At 57.3% G+C, this 14,214-nt stretch overlaps 2 protein-coding genes across 2 annotated transcripts in view; one reads left to right on the top strand and one right to left on the bottom strand.

The window, feature by feature from the left end:
* Positions 1-3,620, bottom strand: part of VOLCADRAFT_121366 (uncharacterized protein) — a gene marked incomplete at both ends in the record, with an annotated part of 8,920 nt that extends 5,300 nt beyond the window's left edge. The window contains 8 exons of the mRNA XM_002954905.1: positions 346-530; positions 870-930; positions 1,221-1,534; positions 1,853-2,021; positions 2,381-2,509; positions 2,873-2,989; positions 3,232-3,453; positions 3,576-3,620. Coding sequence (XP_002954951.1) covers positions 346-530; positions 870-930; positions 1,221-1,534; positions 1,853-2,021; positions 2,381-2,509; positions 2,873-2,989; positions 3,232-3,453; positions 3,576-3,620 — 1,242 coding nt within the window. The remainder of the gene's footprint in view (positions 1-345; positions 531-869; positions 931-1,220; positions 1,535-1,852; positions 2,022-2,380; positions 2,510-2,872; positions 2,990-3,231; positions 3,454-3,575) is intronic.
* A 2,105-nt stretch (positions 3,621-5,725) lies between these two features.
* Positions 5,726-10,622, top strand: VOLCADRAFT_118914 (uncharacterized protein; the record flags this gene model as incomplete). The annotated part of the gene is made up of 11 exons (XM_002954966.1): positions 5,726-5,765; positions 6,385-6,656; positions 7,101-7,259; positions 7,579-7,681; positions 8,238-8,362; positions 8,838-8,906; positions 9,128-9,205; positions 9,412-9,472; positions 9,612-9,712; positions 9,924-10,042; positions 10,265-10,622. The coding sequence occupies 11 exons, from the start codon at positions 5,726-5,728 to the stop codon at positions 10,620-10,622; spliced, it is 1,485 nt and encodes a 494-aa protein (XP_002955012.1).
* Between the last annotated feature and the right edge of the window lie 3,592 nt (positions 10,623-14,214).

Here is a 14,214-nt window from a genome sequence, read left to right as displayed (position 1 = left end):
GGGTGGGTGGGGTGGGTGGTGGTGATGGTGGTGATGATGGTGGTGATGGTGGTGAGATATTGGTGGTGAGATAATGGTGGTGGTGATGATGTTGGTAATGATTACAGGCAGGGGTCGGGGGGTTGTGTGTGGGGGGGGGAGCCATGACAAGCAAGTGAGGGGGTGATGGGGTAAGGGGAGAGGGAAACGGGGGAAGGTAGGAACGGTACGGAAATAACCGTGCAAATAATAACCGCCTCCACAACCATCTCCACGGCAAACCCAGCTCCCTCATTCCCCCTCCTCCTAACCCCCCGCACCCCCCCCCTCTCACCTGCCAGGCGATTGCGCCAGCACGTAGCCCACCTCTGCCGCCGTAAGCAGCAGCGAGTCAGGTACGATCACGCCGTTGACGGCGGTCTCCCCCCGCGGCGGCGGCAGCTTCGGCGGCCGGCTGCGGATGGGGCCTTCCGTACGGCAGTCACGTGACATCACCCGCTCCCGCCGCTGGAGGTCAAGGTAAGCCGTGTACGAGTCGCCGTTGCCGGCACCTGTACGATATAGCAGCAGCAACGGCAGCAGTAGCGGCGGCGGCGGCGTTAATTATAGACCGCGTCCAGTGGCGGGAGCACTGAACGGGCACAACAACGTACGACAACGTACGACAATGCACCGTACAGGGAGAGCGGGGGAGGGCGGCGGGAAGTGCTAGGAGAAGAGAAAGTTTGAAGATTGAACCGCCTGATGGGCAGTTTAAGGAGACATCAGAAATGGCAGTCCGTAATTCCAATCTTTTCACACACACATACACACACACGCAGTCCCCAAACCTGCCCACACCCTCGCCCCCCCGTTGGTGGCTGCCCCTTACCCCCCCTCTCTCCCCGCACCTCCTTTCAGGGTGCCGCCCCCCAAGTTGACAGGCAGTCCCTTCGCCCCCAGCTTGAGAGTCTGAACGCAACGGGGGCGGCACGGGTGTATGCGTGTGTGTGTATGGGGGGGAAGGGGTTAACGGGGTAGAGGACTGGGAGGGGGAGAAGGATCAGAAGTAAAGCGTGGACTGGGGTTGGGAGTGGGGAGAGGGAGCTGGGGTTCATATATATATATATATATATATATATATATATATATATATATATATATATATATATGTGTGTGTGTGTGAGTGTGTGAGTGTGTGAGCATAGAATACACACCCGCAGTTCCCCGTCCCCCCCCCTTCCCCCACTCCCCCCACGCACCATGGTGCCATCCAGCTCCTCCATGGTCATCGACCGCCGCCAAACCCGACCACCACCACCACCACCATTGCTTCTCCCATTTGCAGGCTGGACCTCCTCCGCTTCAGCATCCTCCTCATCCTCATCCTCATCCTCCTCGTCCTCATCCTGATGGTGGCCATTCACCCGCCGGTCCCCCTGGCTCCGCAGCCGCCCGTTCACCGCCGCCGCCGCCGCCACCGCAGCCGTGCCGCCACCGCCGCCAGCAGAGCCTGTCACCCTTCCTCCTCCGGGGCCCAGCCCCAGTGCTCTGTCCCTGGCTGCCCCGGGCCATCCTGAGCCCGTAAGAATGCACTGCACCGGCTTGGAGTTGAACTCGGCAATACGGACCTGTTGTGTTTTTTTCGTGTCAGGGTTTCCCATTCCCGAGTTCCCGGAAGTTGAGCTTGTTAACTTGTGAGTTGGGGGATTGGGGGGAAAGACGAACCACACACGATTGAAGCTGCTGGTTGGGGGATTGGGGGGGGGGACCGAAAGTTTGGGCATACATGTGCGTGCATGCGCTTGTATGTATGTACGTATGTAGCCCTCAGGTACTCGCAACCACCTTCCCCGCAACCACTTTATTTTCCCCCTTCCCCCTTGCACCCCACCCCCCCCTGTCACCTCAATAACCGCCTCCTCCGTTTTGAAGCTGAGCGGACAGAATGACGTCGTGACGGACACGGTGCCGTGTCCCGGGATCACACCCCGGGAGGGCTCCACGCGGAAACACGGGTTCGGTCGGGTCTCGACAATTTCAAATTCGAAATCGACGGGGACCTACAGATGGAGGGCGGGGGTTGGGGGGTTTGTGTGGGTTGGGTGTGGGATGGCGGGGAAAGGAAAGGGGAATCCAAAAGGTTGAGAGTGAGGTCGGAGGGGCAGCCGGGGTGCGAGGAGTGGATTGAGGTGAGTTGGTGTATGTATGTATGTATGTCCCTCCCTAACCCCCTTCCCTCCACCCCCAGTCCAGGTCGTCACTCCCAACCCAACCCCCCCAAACCCCTCCAACCCTCATCTCACCCAACTCGATCCACCTCTACCCCACACTGCATCCCCGCCCTCCATCTGGATGCTTCCCCCCCTCCCCCTCCCCTCCCCGCCCATCACCATCCACCACCACCACCACACACACACACCTTGCACTCCAGTGTGTGTGTTTTGACAATCTCCTGTCCCACCGGGCCCCTCCCGAAATCCACCCGGGTGGGGAAGAGCGTCTCATTGGCCACCGGATAGGCGTGAATGGGGATCAGAAGGTTCTCGTCCTAGGAGGGGGGGGGAGGGGGGAGGGAAGGGGGAAGAGGGAGGGGGGAAATCATATCGGGAAAAACCAGAAATGAGCTGCCGGCGCCCAAAGTCCGAAACTGGAGAGGGGGAGGGGGAGGGGTATACAAAGGCCGGTTTTTAAGCTGGGCTTTTTGCGCACCGGAGGGGTGAGATATCTCTATCCCAGTCAAACGTGTCTGTTTGGGCCTCTCTGCAAGCCAGTAGCCGGTATTCGCCCTCCCCTCTCCCTTTTTCCAACCGCAATACTTCCCGCCTTGCCCCTTCTTCCTTCGTCTCTCCGCCGTCTCTGTTTTATGTCCCCCCAAACATACACACATACATACACACGCACAAACACGCACCTCCGAATGCACCCTGATACAGTCATAGTAGTAGCGGTAGTGGCTGGGGCAGAACTCCACCACCACCTCCTCGCTCATACCCGGGGCCAGGAGCCCCTTCTTGTTGGAACAGGTTGCCTGCGGGGAGGGGAGGGAGGGAGGTGGGCGGGGAGGTGCGCGTGACCCACATCCCGGCAACCACCCCCGCTTGCAAGTGTGCACAAAACCCCCCTTCCAACATAACTTCTCTCCCATTACCGCTACAACCACCTTGTGCTTGTGCTTTAATACTCTCTCCTTGTGGGTTTTGTTAACAGTCAAACTTACAATCCCCTGAACCCGGCCGTGGCACGCATCCACGCACACATGCAGGCGCGCACCTTGAAGAAGGGTGTGTTAGGCGCTAGGATATGAAAGCGCGCCCCCCTGGCGCGGACGTTGCGAATAATCAGGGTTTGGCTGTAGACCTGGCCCAACGTGTAGCCGCCAAAATTGAGCACGGCCGGCTCGGCCTGCAGCACGCGCGTGCTGCCGACTTTGCAGTAAACCTGGTTATATGTTAGGAGGTTGGGGTTCCGGAGCGGAGTGTCTTCCACCAGCCCCTGAGGTGGGGGAACACGGGCCACGTGAGCGGTGTTGGTGAGGTCAGGTCTGTAGAAGGTGCGCGATGGCGCTGCTCGCGCATGTGACGAACAGATTATGCAGGCCGGGCCGCGCTCCGCACCTCCATGGCTGGTGGAAGATCCGACTTGGCGAGCATTGTCGCCATTAGGACAGAACGTCACCCCATCGCCAGCGTTGTGCTGCTCCAAGCCTCCACAGTGTCAAGCAAAACGGAGCCCCGTCAAAGTTAAGTCAGTATTATTGGCAAGATCTACACAAAACAGTCTTTTATTAATTATGTAAAAAATAAACGACGATACAGTTGTTTCCCGATTGAATTTCCCTAAAAGCCAAAGCAGATAAACAGAAGGTTATAGTAAGCAGATGGACGATGGGAATTGAAAGCAGTCAGCATCAAGCGTTGCGGGCATCGGCAAGTGAATTTCCTTCGATAAACTACGGCACATGCCGTACCTGGGTGTTTTGTTTGCTTCCAGGTTATGGTGCGTGTTCCCCTAAAGCTGTATGCAGATGACCCGAATCTGCTTGAAATTATCGGCGCCTAATGTGCCTTCTTAATGCTCTCACGGAGTGGTGCACAGGATTTGGGATGACCGTTCACATCCGTAAGTGTGAGGTTGCCTTATTTCACCTCAATTAAGTCCTGCGTGCGTTAACTGGGAGTCTTGTAAAGGTTGGCATGCAGCGAGCAGTGGGACACATTGTGCAGTTTAGATTCCTCGTTCGGACTCTGCACCGATGAGCTATTTACTGCGGGCAGCGAGCCACACATGCCCTGATAGCCAAGTTGCGTCGGAAGGAACTGTTCCTGTCTAAGATAGCGCTCAAATGTTTTAAAGTGCAAGCTAGGTCCGTTCTGTCGTATGGAGTCCAGGTTGTGGGAACCGCAGTTTATTCTCCAGGTCGTTGAAAGACCACCCGATGCACATGGGCGGTCCTGCTACTCCGGAAGGTCGCTAGAGTATCGCATGATCGAGCTGCAACGCACGTTTCTGAGGCATCTGTCTGGGTTAGGGAGGATACCGGATAATCGTGTGTTGTTTAGGGAGCTTGGTCAATGGCCCCTCCACCTTCACTGGGCCTCACTTATTCACCGCTTTTGAACAGGGGTATCCAACAGGGGACTATGTTTCGCAATTTTTTGCGTGAGGAGATACGTCTGGCAGTGCGTTCCGATTATACCGCCACCAACTGGTGTGCCATGCTTTCGCAAAAACTATCTTTCAGTCCTAAGGTGCTTAGGGCACTTCCCGGTGCTGCACTCGGACCTGGATGACGAGGAAAACGTCAATGTCATTTCGTCGAACCCGATCAATGTTAGATCTGTCATGGAAACGTTGAAGGAGCAATTTGATGATGACTGGCAGAACCCACGTCTTATTACTACACCTCGGGGAATTTGTGTCCGTAAACCGGGGGTTCAGATGTGCCGGCATACCCATTGGATGGAATCCCGAAACACACGACGTGCGACATCCTTGCGAAATCATACTTGTCGATGCTGCGGTTTCGCTTAGGGGCGTGGCTTTTGGAGGTTAGCCCACCCGGCGGTCGGTCGCGCCAAGAGCGCTGGTGTAGGATCTGTGGCAACAATAATGCAGTGTAGGATGTGAGTTTCACGTGTTGATAGGGTGTCCCGCCTAAAACGAGCTACGGGAAGGGCTCCTCAACCTAGCTGTACGCCAGGCTGCTATCGAGCCCTTGCCTAATATGAGGTCTGTCTTGGAGACAGATGATCAGCGTGGACTTGCGCAGATCGTACACAACATCTGGTTGATTGCAGAGTAAGTAAGCCTGAGGTCGCTAGTTACTCTAGTTACTGTTTTCTGTCGTAGACGGGGTTCATTACCCCTTTTTTCTTTTAACTTCTTTGTTTCTTCCTTCTCTTTGACTACGCTTTAACTCGCGTTCCATGAGCATCCTGGCTCGTCTGGGCCTTACGAGCTCGCGCTTGTAACATAATATGCTTCCAAGTAGATTGAAAAGGTTTGGTATACAAAACGTCCTGCTGTGCTTACGTGTGCAGCGCCAACCTTCGAATAACATTTGGTCGTGACACTTGAGTTCCGCTGTCGATCTGGCGGGTCAAGCAATAATTGCAGTAGTTTGATGCTTGAGAAGTTGCAGTCATCAGATTCAACGTATCTCAGAGAATGTCTAATGCTGGCGGGGATGCTTGATTTCCGCGACTAGGTAGGCTTTCTGTACTTATGGCGCCTTAGCAAGGGTAAGAACAATATTAACTTCTCAATGGATACCGGCAGCACACAATGCCCAGATGCGCAACAAGGTCTGTGCGTCACGTTCCCTGGCCCATGGGCCCAACTGTCAAGTTCTGACATTTCGTCAAGCCCTAAAAGTTAGCTCCAGACACCGTCAGCGGCGTCCTATTTCAAAACCCATTGACTTTGGACCTGCAGACATAGTCTGCGACACAGAGCCACTGTTTATCGCTCAGATGTACGGCAAAAGAAACCAAAGTTTTGCACAAGTAGATATACTTGCCAGCCTGCATGAACAGATGAATAAAGGTCAGGAGCGCTACCCACCTGCAATGCCTTGTAAGGCCATCACACGGACGCGGCGCGACGCATTTAACACTAACAAAAAACCGCAACGGCTGCGCTACCGCTGCGGCATCAGCGACCGCCATACCCGCCGCAAGAGCCGTATCTGCTATACCCTGCAGCCTCTTCCTCAGGGAGTTTGCGGGGGAAAAGGAGGAGGAGGAAAACTTGGACAGGCCACTTCACGTCGGCCAGCCACCATTACCCCGCTACTCCCCGTCTCCTTTCCCCCTCCTCCCCCCCCCTTCCCCCCCCCTTCCCCCCCTTCCCCCCCTTCCCCCTCCTCCCCCTCCTCTCCCCCTCACTCCCACTCTTCCCTCCCGCTTCTTCCTCTCCCTAAAGGTCCTGCTGCTGGTGGTGGCGCCATGAGCAGCAGCAGCAGGCGGCAGTCGTCACTTCGTCCGCCCTCCTCCGGCCGCCCCGAGCGGAGTGGCAGTGGCCTTGGAAGCCCGGGAGGCCCGGGAGGCCCGGGGGCCGGTACGGGAGGTGGTGGCGGTGGTGGTGGTGGTGGCGGTGGTGGTGTTAGAGGCGGTCGCGGCCGTCGCTCCTACCAGTACAAGTACCGTGCTGAGGCGGTGCGGGAGGCATATCTTAGTGACAAGGAGTCCAGATTGGTGCGTTAGTGAAGGGGCCGGGGGGCCAGAGGGGGTATAGGGGACGTTGTGCGTGCAGAGAGAGAGGAATGGGAGCAATCGGTGGAGGGATCGGTGGAGGAGTAGGACGATTGGGGGGAGGTAGAGTGATAGAGCAGTTAGGGTGGTGGGGGGGATGAAGACGAACCACTGACGATTGAAGCAAACACCAGAGATAGACGGATGGTCCAGGATAAGGTGGGGAGGGGAGTGGGGGTGCTAGAGATAGGGGGGTTGGGGGCGCCGGGGGATACGGTTCATATCAAGAATAACACACACAAACACAAATCCTGTCCTCCGCCCCCCCCCCCACACAATATCTGTCCATTTAAAGTCTGAAAAAAACTTGGCATTGGAGCATGGATAAAACGAATGGCAAAAACACACTCTCTCCCCTCTCCCCCTCCCCCCCCCTCCACTTCCCAGGCCAGCACCCTGCGTGACGCGCTCAAGTCGCTGTTCTCCGAGCCCCGCCTCCCCGACAACCCCTACTACTACCTCGCCGCGGCCCTGGCGGCCCACGTGGATCAGTCCCGGCTGTGGAAGGCGACCGCGGCGGACCTGCTGTCGTCGTACGACGTGGAGGTGCGGAATGGCGACGGTTGGGGTTGTCGCCCGTGTGTGTGTGTGTGTACGTGTACGTGTGTGTGTGTGTGTGTGTGTGTGTGTGTGTGTGTGTGCGTGCGTTTGCAAGAAGAATGTGGAGATGCCCGCCCACATCACCACCGCCCACATCACCATCACCGCCCACATCACCATCCACATCACCCACATCACCACCTTGCCCCTCTCCTCGCCCCTCCGTATCTCCCCGCCTTACCTTCGCCCCACCCAACCAACCACCCAACCACCCGGCAAACGGAACCAACCGCTACCTGACTGCCACCTTCGCCTGTCGCTCCAGGGCAGCTTGGAACCGCTGTACGGCGATTTGCAGCTTTGCAAGATCTCCAACTTCGGCCAGTGCTTCGGACTGCCCCACGTGCTGAGGGTTGTGTCCAGGGAGGGTGAGAGGGGGGTGGGAGCTCCGTTATGAGGGGCCTTATGAGGGGGGGGGCTTGTAATGTAAGGGGAGGGGGGGAAAAGGGGCCGCAAGGAAGGAGAACCCTGTGGTGCCGTGTGGTGTATTGGAGGAAGGCACACGGCAGGAGGAGCCTTTCGCGCGGGGGAGGCGGGAGGGAAGGGAGATGGAGGAGGAGGGGGGGCAAAGCAAGGAGCAAGGGGGGACACCCCCATCCAGCAAGAGATGCAAGCGGAGGTGTGGAGCAAGGGGGGACACCCCCATCTCACGCAAAGGGCCACCCACGGGCATCTCCCCATAACCCACAGCCCCTTTCTTTTTTCGTCATCGAATCCCCAACCACCACGCTCTGGAACCACGTACGACATGGTCAATGGCGTCGTACCCCCCGCCCCAAACCCCCCGATACACCCCGGCATCCCCCATTCCGCCGGGCGCATAGCTCCCTACCGCGGCCAGCTAACCCCTTGACGTCTTGCAAATGGGGAGTCACGACCGGGAAAAACCGCCACTTCCCTTTTTACCCCCAAAAAAACACGCAGGTTCCTCCTTCCTGTACGACGTTCTGATCAACAACTTGCCCGAGTGTCTTTTCCGCCCCAGTCCCGTGTTTTCGAGTTACATTGATGGGCTGGAATACAGCCTGCAAACCCTGTGCTCAGTGCAGGTGGTGGGGGCGGGGCCGAGGGAGGGGGCCCAAGGAGTCGTGTGGGTGTGTTTTTACATGCATGTACGAGGTGTACGACGAGTGCGATGTGGTGTTTGTAAAGGAGGAAGATCTCCTACGGAATGCCGTGAAACGCAACCTGTATGTTTGTATGTTTATATGTGTTTGTATGCAGGCTTAGGACCCAAGGCTGACCCGCGCGCGCGAGAGAATGTGTGCGTGTATGTGTATGTCTCTATGTGTCGCGCAATGATTTAGGTTATACTTCACTGGATTTGGAAAACACACACACGCTCACCCGCGTAGACGCGCACATCTTTGCGGCCCCAACTGCTGGCACTCACCCCACCCCATGTACCCGTACCCCCCCGGTGTGTTCTCCCCTCGATTCGGAACACCCCCCCTCTCCCTCCCCCCTCCATATATTCACAAAATCGCATGCTACATACATACATACGTACGTATGTACGTACAGGGCTCTAGTGCGCTGTGGAATCCCGCTCTCCTGGAATTTCCGGAGTTGGAGATGCGCTGCGATGTGGTGGTGAGAGTGAGGGGGAAAGAGGAAGGGGGAGGTTGGGAAGGGGGTTTGATAAGAAGGGGAACAGACACGAAGCACAGACGCGCCGTGCCCCAACCGCTTCCAGGACCAGGGCCGGGGGACGAATTTCCGGAATGCGAATGCGAATGCGGACCTCTCACCACTCAAATTTAGACAAATACACACCTTACCCCTCCCGCACGCACATACATACGGACCCTCAGATTCGCGGTGGTAAGCTGGAGGAAGCTCTAAAACAGTTTGTGGGTATGGTGGTGGCGGACGCCCGGGAGTTAAACCAGGTAAGTTGGGCAGTTGTTTGGTTGGGTTCGTTGGGTTCGTTGGGGTCAGTTAATAAGGACAGACACACCCGAATATCGGAACCCCACGACTTGGGTTGGTGCGGGGGGGGGCCAGTTCATACCTTTCTAAGATGTGTACATACGTACATACAGATAGACAGACAGACAGAACCCCCCCTCCCCCCTCTCCCACACCCCTCCCACAGATCCCGGTTTACTTCGTGGACGGAGTCACCATTCGGGACGGGCCGGCGACCATGCCTAATCGTAAGGAGGGGCAGGGGATGAATGATGATCCCATGTGCATGTGTACACTTAACCTAATCCGTGCACATTCGCATACGCTAAAACCCGCCCTTCTCAACACAAACCTAAACCCTAAACCCTAAAACCCGCCCCCCCTCAGCTGAGAAGGAACCTTTCCGTTTCTGGGTGCCCCTGGAGTCGGTTTTGGATTCAGCAGGAGATTTCGAAAAGACTGCCGTACGGCTGGTGCTGGGAGGCAAGGTACGGAGGCAGAAGTTGCTTCATGTTCCCTTTCAGCCCGGGGTGGGGTGCTCGTCCCCTCCTTCATCGTCCCCAGCACACCCCTCCCGGTCTTCCCCCCACCTCTATTTCTACTCCCCCCCGGCCCCCCGCCCTCGCTCTTGCGTTTGATTTCCCGCTGCCGTACTGTCCTGCCGTACTAACCCCCCGTACGAACGCACACGGCCCCCAGGTTCTGACCCTCCACTGTGTTTTGTTGGTGGAGTCCCCCTCCGACCACACCGACCCCAGCTCACGTAAAGTGCTGCGGTACGAGATGGCGAGAAAGACGTACCTACTGCACTACCACAGGTACGGCAGGGGGGGAAATGGGGGAGGGGGAGGGGGAAAGGCAGGGGAGGTGTGCGTGTGTGTGTATGGGGAGGGGGGGCAGGAGGGGAAGTAAGGGCATGCGTGTCTAACGCGTCGTGAGTACAAAATGCTAATGTACGGCAAGGGATGAACGCGGCAGCCGAAACACATAGTCGGCTGCGGGGTCCACCCTCGACACCCTTCATGGGCCCCTCGCACCAGTGCACTCACACGTGCCTATCTACGTACATCCCCCCAACAAGCAAATCCCAACTGTCAAGTAACTACACAACTGCCAACTAACAAGACCAGCCTCATGTTTTTGTCGTTGGATGCGCTCTGCCCGGTCGCTGATCATGGTACGGCAACGGTACGGTATGGATGTTACGTGGTATCGTACAGTGACCTCGATGCTCGGCCGTCGCTGACGCAGCCCATGTCACACTTTGGCTGCAACCCGTACGACGCGCTTTACGGCGGTTACTTTTTGGACGTGAGCTCAGCCCGGCAGTACGGCGCCTTATACATGAGTACGGACAGGCAGCCATACCACCGGGACAACCTAGCAAAGCAGGTATAGTAGCACAATATACGGCACAGCTATAGTATTCCTGCCCCAACCCCTCCTTATTTTGCAATCCCGTCATCCCCCCCTCATCCCCCCCTCATTCCCCCTCATCCCCCCTCATCCCCTTTCCCCCCACACCACAACAGCGGCAGGCGGCGGCGGTTATGGTGGTGGTGAGGGTGCTGGCCCCCCACCGGCCAGCTGGGTTCTGGACGTGGGGTTAGTGCGCGGGGCTCAGGTATGTGAGGGGGGATGGGGGGTTGGGGGAGAGGGGTAAGAGAGGTGGGAAAGTAGGGTAGTACGGCATCCGCAAACCATATTACTTGCTCCAGTGTACGGAAACAAAGCACCATGCAGCGGTCGCCAGTGGTCGCAAAATCCACCTTGTCGTCATGCAGAAAGGCGGACAGACAGACAGACAGACAGACAGACAGACATAGACTACCAACACAAGGTGATGGTTGGCATGGACTGGGGTGCAGATCAGGGTGGCCCGTCCAGCTCTGAAACCATCTGATCCCCCGGGTACAAATGGCTCCGATGCCCGCATTCAGCCTCTCCTTACCCAAAACACACACCCAAAACACACACGCACACGCACACGCACACGCAGGTCCGTTCCGGAGCGCTTGCGGAGAGAGTGAGCACGGAGGGGGTCATGTTGCAGGTGAGGCCACAATCCAATGGTGTGCGTGTGGGACCGTGCTCGTGTCGCCGCGTGTGTTTTCCGCGTGTGTGTTGATGTCCCTCCGCCCAGCCGTCCCTTCCTTCAGCGGTTCGTCTTACCCCCCCTTCCTTCCCCTTATCTCCCCCGCCCCACCCCCGGGGCACAGTACGCTGTGGATACAAAATTGGACGACATGTTGGCTACGATTTGGCAGGTACGGCGTACGGCACACGTGATGGTGGTTCTGAACGGATGACTGGTTTTGTTTGTTACTGCCACCACTGTAGGTAGTTAGCGGTTGCTATAGTTATTGTTAGTTTCGTTGTTTGTACTGCTTAATTCCCAACCCGTCAACCCTTCCTTTCCTCCCTCCCACGCATACATGCATACGCACATACACACGCATACACACACACGCACAGGCTATAACTGACCCGCCAATGCCGATGAACCCGTACCCGCGCCTGCTGCAACTTCTCAGGTACGGCATTTGGTTGTTGGGGGTTGGGCGGGGTTGGAGGAGAAGGGTGTGGAGGAGAGCGGGGTCACAGCTGGCGTGGGGGAATAGTCAGGAAAGGATGAGCAAGTGGCAGCTGTAGTTCGTAGTGGGTTCGTTCGTACCTGTGTGGCGAGTACGGCATCTGCCGTGAACAGTTTAAAATTAAAAATGGATTTAACTGCTGACATGGACATAGGTTTGTTCACAGCTCGGAAACTCTCTACAGCTAATCAGAGCTAACTAGCACAGAGCCGTTATGCACTCTTGCCATATCGTATTCTTCTTACAGCGCCTACCGTCAAAACGTTATCGTACATGGCTGTACGGCATGTACACATTTTTTCGTACATTGTCGTACAGATCTCAGGCTGTCAAGATGGAGCTTTGGAACGAGGATCCGGAAGACGCCCTATCGTCGTACATTATCAACGAACTAGCGCTGCTGCGGCCCCCCTCCTTCATATACGCGGCGCACCGGCCGCCGGCGGCGCCAAGCCGCCGTCAAGGGCCCCGTCAGGGTCGTCGCCAGGGGGGCCGTCAAGGCCAGGGCGGCGGCGGCGGCGGCGATGGCGAGGAGGACGATCAGTTGGTCGGTTATGGTTGTTACGCGGCGGTTAGCTGTGTGGATGTACGGGCGCTGAGTGCGTTACAGTCGTCGTTGGGTTCCTTGCTGGCTGACCGTCACTGGCAGGTATGTCTGTACATATGTATGTATGTTTGTGCACATGCATGTGTTTCCTATGTATCTATGTATGTATGTAATTTGCGTGTTGCGGTGCTCGTCCTGTTGCGGTCTCCACTGCCGATTCGGTTTTAGATCTGTCCACCCATTTTTTGAGCCGCACGCTACTGCTACTGTTAACGCTTCTCATAGATCCCTTCCGCACACCCACACTGCTCCTTAACGGTTGACACTGCTACTGCCAACTGCTCCACCTGCTACTAACATGCTACTGCCACTGCTGGTACTAACTCCTTTGGTGCTGCCGATACTGCAATCCATTTGGGATTTACAACCGACGTTCCAACCGTTTTAACCGTTTCTTTCACCGTTTGACGGCGTCCTGAATGGATTGCCGTGTTTGCTGTTTCAGATGGGTGCCTACCAGGGGGAGGTGGTTCCGGCGCTGGTCGGCGATATCGCGGTTTCAAATGTCCTTCGGCTTGACCTGTGTGGAAGCGGAGGAGGGGGGGGGTTTGGGGGCGAAGGGGGAGGGGGTCCCGGAGGGCCGCAGCGGGGCTTTGGCGGGGCGGCAGCAGCAGCGGCAGCAGCAGCAGCGGGGGGAGGAGGGGGATTTGGTTTGGGAGGCGGCGGGAGGCGCCTGACGGCGCCGTTCGAGCACCCCCGATTGTACGGCTTGGAGGCGGAGGAGCACCATCTCGTGGAGGGGCCCCGGAGGAAGGAGGCCGCGCAGGTGTGTATGTAGGTATGTATGTAGGTAGGTAGTCACTCAGATAGTCAAGGTATTAGGTAGATAGGTACGTGTGCGCGTATGTATGTATGTTTGTATGCGTGTGTGTGTGTAACGCCTACAAGAAGCTCCCCTCCTAACAGTGGGCCCACTGGGGGAGTGTAACCTCTCGTACTCTCCGGCGCTCAAATAAAAACCCATTTCACGTTTGCCCCGCCCCCTTTCCCCTCCCGCCAAACGCGACCTCTCAGGCCTTTGCACGGGAGGTGGTTTCGGAGCTCCAACAGCTCCACGTCAGCAGCGCCCACATCGTGTTTAGTGTGTCAGTGGCGGGCGGGTCGTACTTTGACGCCACTGATCTGTGGGGTCTCTCCCCCGCCTCCCATCCCCACCCCCACGGCGCGTTGGGGGCTCCCGAGGGAAATGGGGCTGCTGCCGCTACTGCCGCTGCTATTGCTGCTGCTGCTACTGCCGCTGGGCCTCAACCGGGTGGCGGTGGGGGAGGCGGAGGCAGGGTTTTGTCGTACAGTGGATTGGATCGGCTTCGGGGGGAGCTCATGGAGGCGGCTCTACGTTCTCCCGAGGTGGGTTTTGGCTTTGCGGTCTGGGAGGTGTCGTCCGTTGTCCGTTGGTATCGGTTGACACAACCATATATGCATACACATACACGCACACGCACACGCATTTTCCCGCCCTCTCCCCTGCCCCGCCCTCTCCAATCCCCCTTCCCTAACTCCCAACCGCCATCCAGGGCCAGCCACTGGCCAGTGTGTCCCTCTACGTCGCCCCCTCCCGGGAGAACACCTACGTGGCACTGACACGGCACGTCATGTTCCAGTACCGCAAGGTGTGCGTGGATGGGTTTTAGGTCTGGACGACCTCTCCTCCCCTTGGGGGGGGGGGAGGGCGGGGACTACCAGTAGTGAAAAACGTTTTGTCAGTCCGTTCATCAGTTTGTTGTTGGTTTTTCTTGTTGGGAGGGGTACGGGTTTCCCTGTCCACCCCCGCCCCATTTTCCCCCTTTTA

This window comes from Volvox carteri (genome assembly GCF_000143455.1).
Source record: "Volvox carteri f. nagariensis unplaced genomic scaffold VOLCAscaffold_47, whole genome shotgun sequence".
NCBI classification, from domain to species: domain Eukaryota; kingdom Viridiplantae; phylum Chlorophyta; class Chlorophyceae; order Chlamydomonadales; family Volvocaceae; genus Volvox; species Volvox carteri.
The sequence above is the reverse complement of the archived record's forward strand: the minus strand, read 5'-3'. Positions and strand labels throughout refer to the sequence as shown.